Consider the following 17,896-nt stretch of genomic DNA (forward strand, 5'->3'; position numbering starts at 1 on the left):
TATGTATGTATGTAAACTCAGCAAAAAAATAAACGTATCTTTTTCAGGACCCTGTCTATCAAAGATCATTCGTAAAAATCCAAATAACTTCACAGATCTTCATTGTAAAGGGTTTAAACACTGTTTCCCATGCTTGTTCAATGAACCATAAACAATTAATGAACAGGCACCTGTGGAACGGTCGTTAAGACACTAACAGCTTACAGACGGTAGGCAATTAAGGTCACAGCTATGAAAACTTAGGACACTAAAGAGGCCTTTCTACTGACTCTGAAAAAACACCAGAAGAAAGATGCCAAGGATCCCTCCTCATCTGCGTGAACGTGCCTTATGCATGCTGCAAGGAGGCATGAGGACTGCAGATGTGGCCAGGGCAATAAATTGCAATGTCCGTACTCTGAAACGCCTAAGACAGCGCTACAGGGAGACAGGACGGACAGCTGATCGTCCTCGCAGTGGCAGACCACGTGTAACAACACCTGCACAGGATCGGTACATCCGAACATCACACCTGCGGGACAGGTACAGGACAACTGCCCAAGTTACACCAGGAACGCACAATCCCTCCATCAGTGCTCAGACTGTCCGCAATAGGCTGAGAGAGGCTGGACTGAGGGCTTGTAGACCTGTAAGGCAGGTCCTCACCAGACATCACCGGCAATAACGTTGTCTATGGGCACAAACCCACCAACGCTGGACCAGACAGGACTGGCAAAAAGTGCTCTTCACTGACGAGTTGCGGTTTTGTCTCACCAGGGGTGATGGTCAGATTCACGTTTATCGTCGAAGGAATGAGCGTTACACCGAGGCCTGTACTCTGGAGCGGGATCGATTTGGAGTTGGAGGGTTAGTCATGGTCTGGGGCGGTGTGTCACAGCATCATCGGACTGAGCTTGTTGTCATTGCAGGCAATCTCAACGCTGTACGTTACAGGGAAGACATCCTCCTCCCTCATGTGGTACCCTTCCTGCAGGCTCATCCTGACATGACCCTCCAGTATGACAACCCCCCCTTTGTTCAGGGACACATTATTCAATTTCTGTTAGTCACATGTCTGTGGAACTTATTCAGTTTATGTTTCAGTTTTTGAATCTTGTTATGTTCATACAAATATTTACAGGTGTTAAGTTTGCTGAAAATAAACGCACTTGATAGTGAGAGGACGTTTCCTTTTTTGCTGAGTTTATGTATGTATGTATGTGTGTGTGACGCCTTTATGAGTAGAATTCTGGGTTTTCACATGCAAAAGTGATTGCTTTTGATAAAAAAAAGGCTTAATCTGCCTTCCAATTGAAAACTAGTTTGAAAATTCAAACTAAAAAGAGAACGATGTTTCTGAACGATGCACCATGCTGGCTTGTGACAAAAAAATGTATGTCAAGCAAACCAATGACTGAAAATTGTTAAAAGTAGTCCTGCATAGAGTTGTATGGCTTGTTTCACTTTGATATCTTTGTTTTTAGTTTGACATACATTTTACAGTGAAATATCTGAGTGTCATCATCACTCTGTACCATGGATTTGCCCTACAGCTCAGCTCAGTCCCACATCTTGTGTTATCGCTTATTTGACAAAATTATGATCCATATTTGACTGTTTTGATAACCCCAGCAGTCTTAAAATGGACTGTTACCTTGAATGCAATATTAAGATGTTAAAACATTTAACCTCCAAATGAACTCTGTCTGTGACATTTCCTGACATCTTATTTTCCTTTCTCTCTCACTCCAGTTGTTCTCAGGAGACCGATCAGTGTTTTATAGAGCGAACACGTGTGACCAGCTGGGGTCAGGCTTCTACTTCATCGCCCTGGAACACTACACCAACGAGGCAGAGGATGCCAAGTTTAGAACAGTGGGTCACCAACTCATCTTATGCCTTACACAACTCAGCAAATGTCTCGCTCCACCTCTAACTTCAGTGAGACAGGACGGACAGCTGATCGTCCTCGCAGTGGCAGACCACGTGTAACCTTTTAAAAATATTTTTTTTTACCAATGTCTGGATTGTACAAGGATTTTAAATTTGGACTTCAACTCCATGCTAAATCTAATTCCATCTCTTGTATTGTTCTGCCCTCTATAGATTATGCTGATTCCCCACATCTGAGGGAGGTGATGTGGCCATAAACAGTGCCTGGGCCACCTTCCAGTGCTACCACTGTCTGGAGAACAGCCAGAGGGTGGTCAAGACATCTGCTGCAACTTCATTTTTAGTGTGTCAGCTCTGCTGCACCTGGGAGCTAAAGGTATGGCACCGCACTCCCAACAGTCATGTATGCTTAAACATACTGTACTCGTATGCTCATTTATGTGTTTCTTAAAGTGGCAATCAGCAGTTTAAACAATAACAAAGCGAACTCGCCACCCCTGTTTCGGTAAAAAGTTGAGGGATGGGGCTGGAGAAATGTAACCACTCTCGAATTCATAGAGCTATGGATGCAAGGACTGACCATCACGCCTCCTTCTAAAACCCCATTGGAGGAGATGACCGAAGATTCCTCACCTCAGACCTCCTCCAATGGGTTTTGACAAGGATGCGAGTAAAGAGGAGGTTCCCCATCAGTAGTTTCAATGTGAGCAGGAGTGGAGCCCCAGTCTGGGGCAGGAGGACCCAGAGCCCACACAGATCAAAGAGGAACAGGCGGAACTCAGGACCAGTCAGGCGGAAGAACAGCTTCAAGGGCTGGAGGCTGATATCATAAAGTTCATATTCACTCCTCTTTGTGTGAAAAATGAATGTGATCTGGAGGACCCACTTCAAGAAGCCATACTAGCTGAATACCAAACTCTCAGTCAACTGAAAATGTGTAAACTACATTTGTTTCGTACATTTTTAAATGAGCGTTTAACGGCATCTGCTGCTGTGAAGATATCTGGGGCATTTGAGAAAACAGTAGCAGAGTACCAGAAGGAGAATGATTGGCTACGGAGACTGCTGCGGATCACACCTGAGATAAAACTATGTAGAATAGGTTTGTAAAGGATAGTTTGGGATTTTGTAAATTAAATTCATCAACAGGCTCTGCATTTCAGGAATCACAGTAGCATGTGCCCATTTAGACATTTCGTTTTTCCCAGTTGCTATCCATTGAAGCACTGCGATAGGTTGCACAAAAATCTTGGGCGGGGCTTAGCGAAGGGTCAATTCAAGAAGCCAACAGAAATTTGAGTTTAATTGAAAAGCTATTCAATTATTATACTGAAATTCCTGTTGACTTCTTGCATTGACCCTAAGTCCCGCCCCAGAATTTAGTGCAACCAATCTCAGCGCTCCAATGGATAGCAACTGTCATCGAGTCCGACACCTTGGAAAAGCTCAAGTTTGAAACACTTGAAAGCCAGTGGGAAAAACAGTTTTCTTAGAAAAATATATTGTCTAAATTACAAAATATTTGAACCACGCACCAGGGAGGGGTACTTGCTACTGTGATTCCTGAAATGCAGAACCTGTTGGAGTATTATTTTCAAATCTGAAACTATACTATTGATACATTGTTTGCTAGCTCAGCTGGTTAGCAACCTCTCAATCTTATTGACCACCAATGATGCCAACGCTAACTAGGAGCTAGCCACTTAATGTAACTTGTTTTCTCGAAATGTATGTTAGCTAGCTAAGCCATGTTATTAATACAACTCCCATCTGCTATTGACATCAAGATCTGATTTGAGAGCGCTAGTTAAATGCTCCGGAACTTTTGTATAATTTCAGCCAGTAGTTTTGAAAGTTGTGCTCACCAGTCAAAATGTGACCCAGTTTTTGTGTACTACATCATCCAATTGTGTACTATGTCATCCATTTCGTATGATATGTTTACATCCTGCCCCCCAAAATGTTATATATACAGTACTGTTCAAAAGTTTGGACATACCTACTCATTCAAGGGTTTTTCTTTATTTTTACTATTTTCTACATTGTAGAATAATAGTGAAGACATCAAAATGATGAAATAACACATGGAATCATGTATTAAACAAATCAAAATAGATTTCAGATTCTTCAAAGTAGCCAACCTTTGCCTTGATGACAGCTTTGCACACTCTTGGTATTCTCTTAACCAGCTTCATGAGGTAGTCATCTGGAATGCATTTCAATTAACAGGTGTGCCTTGTTAAAAGTTAATTTGTGGAATTTCTTTCCTTATTGCATTTTAGCCAATCAGTTGTGTTGTGACAAGGTAGGGGTGGTGTACAGAAGTTATCCCTATTTGGTAAAAGACCAAGTCTCTATTATGGCAAGAACATGCTCAAATAAGCAAAGAGAGATGACAGTCCATCCTTACAGCTATGGTGATTGCTCTCTATCCAATAGCAAATACAGTGTGTATGTTTACATGCACAGTAATAATTTGATATTAAACTGATTATGGCAGTAGGCAGATTATGTAATAGTCATGTAAAACGCCTTACTCTGCTTATCTTAAGCGGCGTAATTGTAATGGACACAAGGGGAGACAGAGAGCTGGTTTCAAGCGCAGGGCGCAGTAGGTGTTTATTGCAAAGGACCGCAGGCAGAAAGTCATACACAGGGGGTCCAAAAGGGCAACAGTACAGGCAGGGAAAAGGCTAGTAACGTAGTCTGGGAGATCAGGCAATGGGTAGATAACAGGAAATCCGATAGGCTAAAGTACAGGCATGGAATAGGCATAAACTATCATACACGGGATGAGTAAATCACGGGAAACCCAGCGCTCTGAAAGCCGTGTGTCACAAAACAAACAATACCTCACAGTGATGGGGTGCAAAGGACTGAACTGAACTAAATAGTGTGTGATAATGACATACAGGTGTGTGAACAGGTGATTTGAATTCAGGTGATTTGAATCTGGAGTGTGAGCTGCGTTCAGGGGATCTAGGTGTTTGAGAGTGTGAGCTGGAATGTGGGCTGGAAAGTGAGCTGCGTTCAGGGGATCTATGTGTTTGAGGGAGTGAGTTGGAAGCAGATGTTAAAGTAATGTCAAAATCCAAGTAAGCATACGCCGATTAAAACATCTGGTTTTCTGAGCAATTTTTCGAATCTTTAGGACATGTAAAGACCTTAATTGGGGCGGCAGGTGGCCTAGTGGTTAGAGCGTTGGGCCAGTAACCGAAAGGTTGTTAGATCGAATCCCGGAGCTGAAAAGGTAAAAATCTGTCGTTCTGCCTCTGAACAAGGTGGTTAACCCACTGTTCCTAGGCTGTCATTGTAAATAAGAATTTGTTAACTGACTTGGCTAGTTAAATAAAACATCTGCATTTGATCTGTGCATGTGCTAGGACCAGTCGAGCGAGCCTCCCTCTTTAGCGCGAGTGAAGTAAGTTCGGAACAACAATGTATGGGTCTAGTTTTCACATACAAACTTTACAAGTCCGAACTCATAATAAAATAAATATAAATCAATTAAAATTAACATTCTACCACAGCGTCCATGTAACCAAAAATAACATGGTCGTTGTGGTAGAACGGTCATTTTTATTGCCGATATTCTGCATTTATCAGAGTGCCATCAGGTAGCCTGATTTCAGATGTGTCCATGTAAAGAGGATTATTAGGGAAATCGTTTTTCTTTCAAAGCATGTGAATGTTTTAATCAAACTATATTAATCTGATTATCCACAATATTCACATTATTGTGTGCATGTAACCATACTCAGTGAGACAGACCTGCCCAACAGTTCCGACTTTGTTTACATAAGACAACACGTTGTGCATTTTTAACTTGAGAAATACTGCACCAAACACCTTAGTTAGATGTAAAATTGCTTAACTAAAACATCCTCGTATTATAGATTTCTTTATTCTGGGAATTTTGAGGAAGTGAAATAGGCTTTGTGTCTCATTGGGGACAATCATTAACCAGACGCGGAATTGATCAGGAAACGCACCTCCCAGACGGAAATCTCATTTTTGTAATGAGCAACAGAAAAACACACATGCTAATCGGCATGTTCAGTTGCTCTTTAAGGTCCCGGACTGCATCTTTAACTCCAAAAGTGGTTAGTAGCTTTGACTGCATGCTGATAGTGAATTCAGAACCATTAAAGTGGCTAGCCACACTACAAACATAATTTTACCAGGTACACGGGAAGAAATTGTAATGACAGTCCATCACAACATACCCAGGAGTTTCCTGATTAGCAAGGGGTAGTCTGGGTTTCATATAATTGTGTATTAAAAACACAGTTTAAGAACATTGTGAGGGGATGTCGCCAGTGGTTGGAAGGGGGAATTGGGCTTCCCGGGCAAATGTTCTCCAAGGTTGCAACAGTAACCAGGGGGCGCGGCTTAGCGAATGGTCAATTGAATGACTTAAATCAGTCGAGTTGACCCCAACCCTGATGCTTTTCAAGGCTGTATACAGTAGATAACCTCTGTGTCAAGGCTGTATTGATAACTTGTGTATAAAGGCTGAATAGGTAACATCTGTATCAAGGCTGCATAGATAATTCTGTACAACTCCTCTCCCCTTCCCTCCAGACTCCCTGCACCTCTGAAGAGGAGGTTTCCCCTGAGCAGCAGCACTGTGAGCAGGAGTGGAGCCCCAGGCTGGGGCAAGAGGACCCAGAGCCCACACAGATTAAAGAGGAACAGGAGGAACTCAGGACCAGTCAGGCGGATGAGCAGCTTCAAGGGCTCACTCCTTTATGTGTGAAAAGTGAATGTGATCAGGAAGACCCACTTCGGTCCTTGACTCTTCCCCAAACTCAGACTGTGGAGCACAGAGAAAAGGACCCTAAACCAATGGATCTCACACCTTTTGGCACTGTGACCCAGCTCAAGGGTTTTGACATTCCCTGTGTCCCTCCAGATAATCAAACCAATGCCTACAGCCACAGCTCAGCCATGAGCAGCCACCCAGTAGGACTTGACAGCAGGCCACCACTGGATCCCAACCCAACATCAGATCTCAACCGATCAATGGGGAAACACGGTTCCAAACCCAGCATCATGTCTAGAAAGACTCACCGCTGCTGTGACTGTGGTGAAACTTTTCCTCTGAAGGCTGATCATCAGAGGCATGTGACTCAGGCCAAAAAGAGACTCAGTGAATGCTGCTTCTGCAAAAATCGCTGTAACTCCAACTGTAAACTGAAGGCCCATGTCCAACTCGGTCACGGTGGGAAACCCTGCACCTGCCCTGTTTGTGGCAAGATCATCAAATACAAAGGAGATCTGTCCAAGCATTTGAGGATTCACAAAGGTGAGAAACCATTTAGCTGTGGTGACTGTAGGAAAAGCTTTAATCGCAAGGAGACGCTAACCAGGCATACATTGATCCACACCGGAGAAAAACCTTTTAGCTGTGGTGACTGTGGCAAAAGCTTCAGTCTCAAGAATAACCTAATCAAACATAAAGTCACTCACACAGGAGAGAAATCATTTAGCTGTGGTGACTGTGGGAAAAGTTTCAATCAGAAGGGGCATCTGAACGTGCACGTACTGACTCACACAGGAGAGAAACCATTTAGTTGTGGTGACTGCGGGAAAGTTTTCAAGCAGAAGGTGCACCTGAACTTGCATATACTGGCTCACACTGGAGAGAAACCATTTAGCTGTAATGTTTGCGATAAAACCTTCAGATACAAGGGTACCCTAACCGAACATATACGGACTCACACAGGAGAGAAACCATTTAACTGTGGTGACTGTGGAAAAAGCTTCATTCAAAAATGGAACCTAACTGAACATATAAGGACTCACACAGGAGAGAAACCATTTAGCTGTAGGGACTGTGGCAAAAGTTTCAGTCGCAAGCAGACTCTGACCGAGCATATACTGACTCACACAGGAGGTAAACAACATGACTGCTCAGTCTGTGGTAAAAGTTTCACTCATAAGACTAATCTGCTGAGGCATGTGGATAAAATCCATAAAGAAAGATATCAGGAAAAAAGCTGATAGAAGAAATTACATTTGGACAAAGAGGATCTACAGTCAGATGATTGGAATACAAATGCAGCATGTGGACAACACTCTTAGGAAATGAAAAGCAACTCTGGATCAAGTTATGTTTAATTAAAAAAAATATGTAAACAAAGTTTGATTCGTTTCAATTGATGATGTAATGGTCAAACATTATAATGGGAATCTCCCAGGTTTGCGGTTCAAAGTCTGGTGATGTTTACAAACATTACAAACATGAATATGTGGTTGTTTGTTTTGAAATGTCTCTCATGGTGATGAGAGAATGGTCAGACTGATGTTATTTATACATTAATAATATACAATCCAGATAAAATCTTCCATATGTCCAAGAGTTTTTAAAATTAGTTTTTGACATAATGCTGCTCATTCATGTTATTAATTTAAAGCAAGAATCCTTAATTGAAACAATAACAAAGCGGGCACCCCACCTCTGTTTTGCTAAAAAGCTGAGGAATGGGCCCGGAGAAATGTAACCACTCTTAAATTCATAGACAGAGCAATGGATGCAAGGACTGACCATACATATTTTCGAAATGTATAGTTTTAACCATGTTTTGAGGCTATTGGCGTAAAACAAGTTTTTATTCTTCAAGAATCAATTGGTATACAGTGGGGAGAACAAGTATTTGATACACTGTCAATTTTGTAGGTTTTCCTACTTACAAAGCATGTAGAGGTCTGTAATTTTTATCATAGGTACACTTCAACTGTGAGAGATGGAATCTAAAACAAAAATCCAGAAAATCACATTGTATGATTTTTAAGTAATTAATTTGCATTTTATTGCATGACATAAGTATTTGATCACCTACCAACCAGTAAGAATTCCGGCCTCCAACAGACCTGTTAGTTTTTCTTTGAGAAGCCCTCCTGTTCTCCACTCATTACCTGTATTAACTCCACCTGTTTGAACTCGTTACCTGTATAAAAGACACCTGTCCACACACTCAATCAAACAGACTCCAACCTCTCCACAATGGCCAAGACCAGAGAGCTGTGTAAGGACATCAGGGATAAATTGTAGACCTGCACAAGGCTGGATGGGCTACAGGACAATAGAAAAACAGCTTGGTGAGAAGGCAACAACTGTTGGCGCAATTATTAGAAAATGGAAGAAGTTCAAGATGACGGTCAATCACCCTCGGTTCTGGGGCTCCATGCAAGATCTCACCTCGTGGGGCATCAATGATCATGAAGAAGGTGAGGGATCAGCCCAGAACTACACGGCAGGACATGGTCAATGACCTGAAGAGAGCTGGGACCACAGTCTCAAAGAAAACCATTAGTAACACACTACGCCGTCATGGATTAAAATCCTGCAGTGCACGCAAGTCCCCTGCTCAAGCCAGTGCATGTCCAGGCCCGTCTGAAGTTTGCCAATGACCATCTGGATGATCCAGAGGAGGAATGGGAGAAGGTCATGTGGTCTGATGAGACAAAAATAGAGCTTTTTGGTCTAAACTCCACTCGCCGTGTTTGGAGGAAGAAGAGATGAGTACAACCCCAAAGACACCATCCCAACCGTGAAGCATGGAGGTGGAAACATCATTCTTTGGGGATGCTTTCTGCAAAGGGGACAGGACGACTGCACCGTATGAGAGGATGGATGGCCTGATTGTATCGCGAGATCTTGGCCAACAACCTCCTTACCCTCAGTAATGAGCATTTGAAGATTGGGTTGGTCGTTGGACATGGGGTCTGTTGCAGCATGACAACAGGGGAACAGACCCGCACAACACAGCAGCCCAGGACAATAAGGAGTGGCTCCGTAAGAATCTTTCAATGCGTCCTGGCAAGTGCCTAGATGCAGTCTCCAACCTGAACCCAGATAGAAAATCCTTTTGTGATCGGACGCTGAAAGTCCGTATTTGCCAGCGAAGCGCCCCCGAACCCTGAGGTTATCGGACAGAAGCGGGTCTGTCTATGTTGAGGATGTTGCTGGCGACAGAAATCCCAGCCTGTGCAAGTGTGTGCAAACCTGGTCAAGAACTACAGGAAACGTATGAAGCTGTAATTGCAAACAAAGGTTTCTGTACCAAATATTAAGTTCTGCTTTTCTGATGTATCAAATACTTATGTCATGCAATAAAATGCAAATTAAATACTTAAAAATTATACAATGTGATTTTCTGGATTTTTGTTTTAGATTCTGTCTCTCACAGTTGAAGTGTACCTATGATAAAAATTACAGACCTCTACATGCTTTGTAAGTAGGAAAACCTGCAAAATCGGCGGTGTATCAAATACTTGTTCTCCCCACTGTATATTATTAATTTCTAAGTCCAAAAATGGATGTAGGAATTAAGGATTCTAGTTTTAAATTTGTATAGAGTAATGATATACAGTCGACTCCTGAGAATTGATTCTCCCAGATCATCCTATACTTAAGATAACCACTGTTTATCTACAGTCGTGGCCAAAGGTTTTGAGAATGACACAAATATGAATTTTCACAAAGTTTGCTGCTTCAGTGTCTTTAGATATTTTTGTCAGATGTTACTATGGAATACTGAAGTATAATTACAAGCATTTCATAAGTGTCAAAGGCTTTTATTGACAATTACATGAAGTTGATGCAAAGAGTCAATATTTGCAGTGTTCACCCTTCTTTTTCAAGACCTCTGCAATCCGCCCTGGCATGCTGTCAATTAACTTCTGGGCCACATCCTGACTGATGGCAGCCCATTCTTGCATAATCAATGCTTGGACTTTGTCAGAATTTGTGGGGTTTTGTTTGTCCACCTGGCTCTTGAGGATTGACCACAAGTTCACAATGGGATTAAGGTCTGGGTAGTTTCCTGGCTATGGACCCAAAATATCGATGTTAGTTATCACTTTTGCCTTATGGCAAGGTGCTCCATCATGCTTGAAAAGGCATTGTTCGTCACCCAACTGTTCCTGGATGGTTTGGAGAAGTTGCTCTCGGAGGATGTGTTGGTACCATTCTTTATTCATGGCTGTGTTCTTAGGCAAAATTGTGAGTGAGCCCACTCCCTTGACTGAGAAGCAACCCCACACATGAATGGTCTCAGGATGCTTTACTGTTGGCATGACACAGGACTGATTGGTAGCGCTCACCTTGTCTTCTCCGGACAAGCTTTTTTCCGGATGCCCCAAACAATCAGAAAGGGGATTCATCAGAGAAAATGACTTTACCCCAGTCCTCAGCAGTCCAATCCCTGTACCTTTTGCAGAATATCAGTCTGTCCCTGATGTCCATGCTATCTCATTTTGAAGTAGTCCATTTTCTTTTTCATGATTGGCCAATAAATATACCATGGCTAAGGGCTGTGTCCAGGCGCTCCTCCGCGTTTCGTTGTGCATAAGAACATCCCTAAGCCGTGGTATTTTGGCCATATACCATGCCTCCTCGGGCCTTATTTCTTAAGTATACCACTCAGCCAGTGGAGGCTCCTCAGAGGATATAAATTGTAAACCAGTTAAAAAGTTATACTTTTTAGATAAAACTATACTAAATATATTCACGTCACTAAATAATTGAATAAAACAATGTTTGCAAGGTCTACAGTAGCCTCAACAGCACTCTCTAGGGTAGCACCATGGTGTAGCCAGTAGCCAGCTAGCTTCCGTCCTCCTCTTGGTACATTGACTTCAATACAAAATCTAGGAGGCTCTTTGTTCTCACCCCCTTCCATAGACTTACATAGTAATTATGACAACTTCCGGAGGATGTCCTTCAACCTATCAGAGCTCTTGCAGCATGAACTGACATGTTGTCCACCCAATCAAATGAGCAGAGAATGAATTTAGTACTGAAAGCATAAGCTACAGCTAGCTAGCACTGCAATGCTTAAAATGTGGTGAGTAGTTGACTCAAAGAGAGAGAAAGACAATAGTTGAACAGTTTTCAACAAATTAATTCCCTAAAAAATTAAGGAGAGGTAAGAGAGAGAGAGAGTGTCTTTTTTTCCACTTTCAGTTTCACTTAGCTAGCAAATGCAGCTGGCTAGTTTAGCCTACTCAAACACCCGGCTCAAACAGAGGTATGCTATGTTAGCTACCTGGCTATGACTATCCAACACTGGAACTCTTCCAAGCCAAGGTAAGCTTTTGGGTTTATTCATTTATGCTTACTGACTATAACCTAACGTTACTGCATGATTGTAGCGGGTTTACTAATGCATTAGTTCTATTAGCTATGTTGAATAGGACGTTACTTTAACTAATATGGAGACAACGATGTAGGCTGTGTGTAGCGGTTATGACATGGTTTGGCTTGGAAAGTTTTTTTTGCCTGATCACATACAGCTGATGTGTTGTGCAAGTCCACAAACAAAGGGAATGGTGAGAGGAGGAGAGTGCATAGAGGCGAGAAGGAATACAACGTGGCTGCAATGAAAGTGAACTGTTTTTATGCGTGATCAGGGGTGTATTCATTCCGCCGATTCTGTTGAAAAACATTTCTTAAACGGAAGCAAACGAAACGGGGATAAAAATACCTGAATTTGTCCAATAGAAACTCTTGTTTGCAACTGTTGGACTAATGATTACACCCTAGATAAGCTAGATGCAGGCAAGAGTGTGCAAGGTGGTGATTTTAACCTTTATTTAACTAGGCAAATCACTGTCTGTCACCTCAAATTTTTCTCTCGACCTGTGTGCAACTACGTTGTAAACTTTCATTCATAGGCTACGTTGTAGCAACCTCATGATGGGTATAGGGAACATTTGAGAATCATGTAGTAGCCTAAACCTATCGATGTTACGTTGAACTGGGTGAATGGAATATGAATGACAGTCATCCAATACGCTGTAATAGAAATAAGGCCATGCTCATGAAAAGAAAAATAGTCCTCCCTCATCAAACTGCACCGACCGCCACTACACAGCCCATTACGCAGCTCCTTAGATTTGTTTACATAAGACAACACATCGCCAATGTTATGTTGAAGTAGCTGGCTCTTAGGCTCTAAGCTCTTCATGGAGTGGTCACTTGCTGATGTGTTTGATACAGTGCAGGCTGTTGAGGGGAGGACGGCTCATAATAATGTCTGGAATGGAGGAGAATGGCTGGAATGGTATCAAACGAATGGTATCAAACACATGAACGTGTTTGATACCATTCTATTGACTCCATTCTGGACATTATTATGAGCCGTCCTCCCTTCACATCCTCCACTGGGTTGATACTCATGCCTTGCCACTGATCGTAGACTTCAGGAGACAGCAGAGGGAGCATGCCCCCGTCCACATCGACGGGGCCACAGTGGAGAAGGTGAAAAGATTCAAGTTCATCGGCGTACACATCGCTGACAATCAAATGGTCCACCCAAACAGACAGGCTGAAGAAATTCAGCTTTGCCCCCTAAGACCAACACACACTTTTACAGATGCACCATTGAGAGCAACCTTTCGGGCTGTATCACCGCCTGGTACTGCAACTGCTCTTTCCACAACCGCATTGCTCTCCAAAGGGTGGGGCGGTCTGCCCAACGCAGAAGGCAAGGAAGATCATCAATAACCTTAGCCACCAGAGCCACGGCCTGTTCACCCCGTTACCATCCAGAGGGCGAGGTCAGTACAGGTGAATCAAAGCTGGGACCTAGAGACTGAAAATCAGCATCTATCTCAAGGCCATCAGACTGTTAAATAGTCACCACTAGCTGGCCCCCGCTCAGTACCCTGCCCTAAACTTTAGTCACTGTCACTAGCCGGCTACCACCCGGTTACTGTACCATGAACCTTAGAGGCTGGCCTATGTACATAGTCATGGAAAACTGGTCACTTTAATTATGTTTACATACTGTTTTACCCACTTCATATGTGAGAGAGAGGGGGGAGAAGGGAGAAGCGAGAGAGAAAGGAATGAAGAAAGAGGATGAGGGAGAAGATAAAGAGAAGGGAAGGGAGAAAAGAGAGCAGAGACCGGGAGAGATTGCGAGAGAGGGGATAGGATGAGGGGGAAGAGAGAGAGAGAGCTGGAGGGAAAGAGAAGGGAGGGAGAGGGAAAAGAGAATGGTGTATCTGGTTGAAGGAAGCGAAATTTGACAGTCATCAAATTAGGTTATGAAAAGAGGAGTGAGAGGAGGATAAAAAAGTAAAGAATAGGAAGAGATGTATGGGGTAGTATAATTATGAAAGCCCTTCTCTCTCCATCCCTCTCTCTCTCCCTTACCCTTTCTCTCTTTCCCTATCCCTCCTCACTCTCTCTCCCTTACCCTTTCTCTTTTCCCCTCTCTCTCTCCTTCCCTCTTTCTCTCGTCCCCCCTCCCTCTTTCTCTCTCTCCTTTCACTGTTCTCCAGACATTTATGACAGCATGCCAAGGTCTCAGACACATTTTATCTGAGTGCACAGTACACCGCACTTACTTGTGTAGTGGTTCTACACCACCATCTAGTGGTCACTCAGCGCTTTTACGGCACTGATCATGTAAGTTGTGCAATAGTTCTGAATGCAGAAGCAGGTCAAGACCAGTTTTATTAAAAGGAGCAATTTGTTTTTGGTACATAAAAAAAACAACTTTTAAATTAATTATATACCCAATGAAAAATCGAACTTATAAATGCCTCATAAGCTTAGTTCAACTGTCGTACCCTAACCTAACATAGCAGGCCTAAAAGAAACTGGTCCTGACAAAGAAGATTGGAATGTTGCAATTCCAGAGTGAAACAAATTCAGAGAGCCAGCTCCCAAACTGCTATATCTTCCACCAGGGACTGTAAACAGTGAGGCGCAAGTCCAGAATCAGAAGTCATGTCACAGACTCTTCCTTTCCCCTGAAAACCAGATGCATCCGATTTTAGCCGGCCTGCTGAGGGTGGTGCTACATATGAACACAAAACATTAAAACCTAAAATGCTAAGCTTGTTTTACAACATTGTTTGCAAAAAATATATACTATAAAGCAGCATCAGTGAGTTAGCCAGATAACTTTGAGAAGCAACTAGAAATAAGTATATATTTTCTGGTTCATTAAGAAACCTACATTTTTGGTTGTTTAGTCAATAAGACCATGCAATGTCATGCTTATCTTTCTAAAAAGTGGCTAACTTGCCAAGTGTTAGCCAAGTGGCTAACTTGCCAAATCTTGAATTCTAGTATAAACGCCTGATTGCCCCTTTAACGAACAAAGTAGCAACAGGCAAATTACACCGAACAAAAATCTAAACGCAACATGTAAAGTGTTGGTCCCATGTTTCATGAGCTGAAATAAAAGTTCCCAGAAATGGCCCATATGCACAAAAAGCTTGTTTCTCTAAAATGCTGTGCACAAATTTGTTTACATCTCTGTTAGTGAGCATTTATCCTTTTCCAAGATAATCCATCCACCTGACAGGTGTGGCATATCAAGAAGCTGATTAAACAGCATGATCATTACACAGTTGCACCTTGTGCAGAAATTGTCCATACACACAGAAAGCTTATTTCTCTCAAATGTTGTGCACCGGGCTCTACCACTCTAGGAGAATGTTTTTAGAAGTTATGTGAGCAAAAAATATTTCATTTTATTTGGAATGGAAAACCAGATAAAGTTAACTAATATGAGTTTGGAGGGCTAAGACTATTAAATATCAAGGCATTAAACCCCTTTCTTAAAGCTTCTATTATACCGAAAATATCTAAATCCGAACTAGTTTTCAAGTAGGCTCCTAAGAGAGTCTGTGTGCATGTCCAAATATGACTTCTGGAATCCCTTGTGAAAAATACACATGGGATTCCCATTGGAAACCGTGGGATATCAATGGGAGTTCATAGGACCCTCATGGCAGGGGCAGGGGACTAAGGGAGAAATTAAAAAGTGTCCCAAAACTCAAGATTTCTCCTCAGATGATGAAGAAGAGGTGAAGAAGCTGTCAATGAAAAAGGTGAAGCATGCAAGACTTCAACTCCCTGTATTTAAAGACAATACCACAGTGTTGTCACATGTTCCACTGAGCACACACTGGGCACACGCTGGTTGAATCAGCATTGTTTCAATGAAATTACGTTAAACCAATGTGGAATAGATGTTGAATTGATGTCAGTGCCTAGTGGAATGGGTGCTTAATCACTTTTACCTTAAAAGCAGTTAATTACTCAAAATGTTTTTTAAATAAGAAAATCATTATTTATGTTTTGCTGATTTTGAACAACAAACTACCATCAAAGTAAGAGTGATAAAGAACCCACGATGGTATTATCCTTTGTATTACATTGTACATGTAAGATTGTATTAACATGTGACATTAGAAAGACATGCATTACAATTCATGATTCAGCTCTTTCTTTCAGATATTGTCTGAAGCCAGGACAAAGGACAATAGGGAGGTGCTGTCATCTCTGCCAAAGCATAACGCAAGCACTCTCTAAAATGATATCTCAAAATGCTGTGCAATTTTGTTTGATTTTCAAAATTGTTCGTTTTTTGTGTTTGATGCAAAGACACAAATGATCATTGATAATCCATTCCAGGGAGGAGATGGTGTTGTTCCCTGTCGGGCAGAAAAATCAAACATCGTTCAAGATTCTGTGACAAAGCCAGCTTTGTCAAGCAACAAAGTGCTCGCTCTTGTTGGTATGTTACATAATTTTTTATTCCAATTGTGATGTAGATCTCCCTTATAACGTTGCTTTCGCTACACTCGCATTAACGTCTGCTAACCATGTGTATGTGACAAATACGATTTGATTTGATTTAGGAATGGAAGAGTGTGCAGGTAAATTATTCAAATGATGTACAGTACTGTCATGATTAATATTTTTGTTTTATTTCACTTTTTAGCTCATGTCCAGAGATGTTTTGAGGGGGTGGACAAGGCCTCAACGAGGACTGCCAGCCATGGTCTACAAGCTAAAGGACATCGTCACCCAACTGCAGCCAAAAGCAGAATAAAATAAATGAAAATAATGTATTAATAAATCATGTTTTTTTGTTCTAGATGAAAGCTAGGTATTAATTTCTAATCCTTTGGCCATGTTGAATCAATCCCATGAAATACACACAAAAAATCCAATGAATAACCAATGGTAATAGTATAGCAATCCCATGACCATCCAATGAATAACTCATTAACATCCAATGGGAATATGAGATAATCCTATGAAACCCCAAATATATTCTTGTTAATTTCCAATGAGAGTCCCATTACAATCTAATGTTTTAAGTTTTCTTTGGTGGGCGAATTCACAATGGGAATACAATGGGATAATTCCAATGAGAATCCTATGGGATTTTCCCTTTGGGAATCCAATGGTAATTTTTATAGGGGATCCGGCACGTCCAGTCTGCAACTAGCCATGGAGGTTTAGAAGACAGCAGTGCGCTTGCAAGTCTGGAATTGAGGAAGTACCGACATTACAGCTAGTAATGTCGCACTAGCCATTGATTTATGAGCTAGTAGCTACTAAAACAGTGGTTGTCAAACCTCTCCTTGGGGTCTATTCCAGAACTAGCACACCTGATTCAACTTGTCAACTAATCATCATGCCCTCGACTAGGTGAATCAGGTGTGCTAGTTCAGGGCTTAAACAAAATGGTGAAATGTCTGGGGGTCCCCTACTGTAGGTGAAGCGATATATAGTACAGTTCTATTATATATAATAGAATTTACGTCCTAATTGTTGAATATTTCAACTGAGTCTGTGTGAACCAAAAAATAAACCTATTTATTCTGATACTGGGAAAGAAGGGGAGGTCTCCCTTTATTATCCGTGGATATTTCAATTGCCACACTTGGCTGATGGTCATTATGAAAAATCTGAATTTAATGATAGGAGACATGCAATGAAGTGGATTCATCACTGGCCGAATTATCAGTGATTTACATAGCACTAAAAATACTTGGATAAGAGTAGTTTCAGACGAGAGCCATTTCCTTCCCCAAAGCATACCCCTTTTGAGTCAATTATATCAATCAAGAAAAGCATTAGTTTTGTATTTTATGGTGCAGTCATTTAAGAGGGATCTATATAAATGTTACCCTTTAAACATGGTCATGATGTATTTGATAGACTAGACATTCTGTCATCACGGCATATTACACTGAACAG

General features: G+C 41.8%; 1 protein-coding gene and 1 long non-coding RNA gene across 2 annotated transcripts; both read left to right on the forward strand.

Moving 5' to 3' along the window:
* The first annotated feature begins 2,763 nt into the window (after positions 1 to 2,763).
* On the forward strand, positions 2,764 to 7,968 carry LOC111971366 (zinc finger protein OZF-like). The gene is made up of 2 exons (XM_070446238.1): positions 2,764 to 2,974; positions 6,422 to 7,968. The coding sequence occupies exons 1-2, from the start codon at positions 2,806 to 2,808 to the stop codon at positions 7,876 to 7,878; spliced, it is 1,626 nt and encodes a 541-aa protein (XP_070302339.1). The 5' UTR covers positions 2,764 to 2,805; the 3' UTR covers positions 7,879 to 7,968.
* Positions 7,969 to 15,406: 7,438 nt separating this feature from the next.
* Positions 15,407 to 16,791, forward strand: LOC139028540 (uncharacterized). Its single transcript, XR_011480793.1, has 2 exons — positions 15,407 to 16,421; positions 16,629 to 16,791. It is a non-coding gene; the product is annotated as an uncharacterized lncRNA (long non-coding RNA).
* Positions 16,792 to 17,896: the final 1,105 nt, after the last annotated feature.

The sequence above is a fragment of the Salvelinus sp. IW2-2015 genome, linkage group LG13 (genome assembly GCF_002910315.2).
Source record: "Salvelinus sp. IW2-2015 linkage group LG13, ASM291031v2, whole genome shotgun sequence".
In the NCBI taxonomy this organism is placed as follows: Eukaryota; Metazoa; Chordata; class Actinopteri; order Salmoniformes; family Salmonidae; genus Salvelinus; species Salvelinus sp. IW2-2015.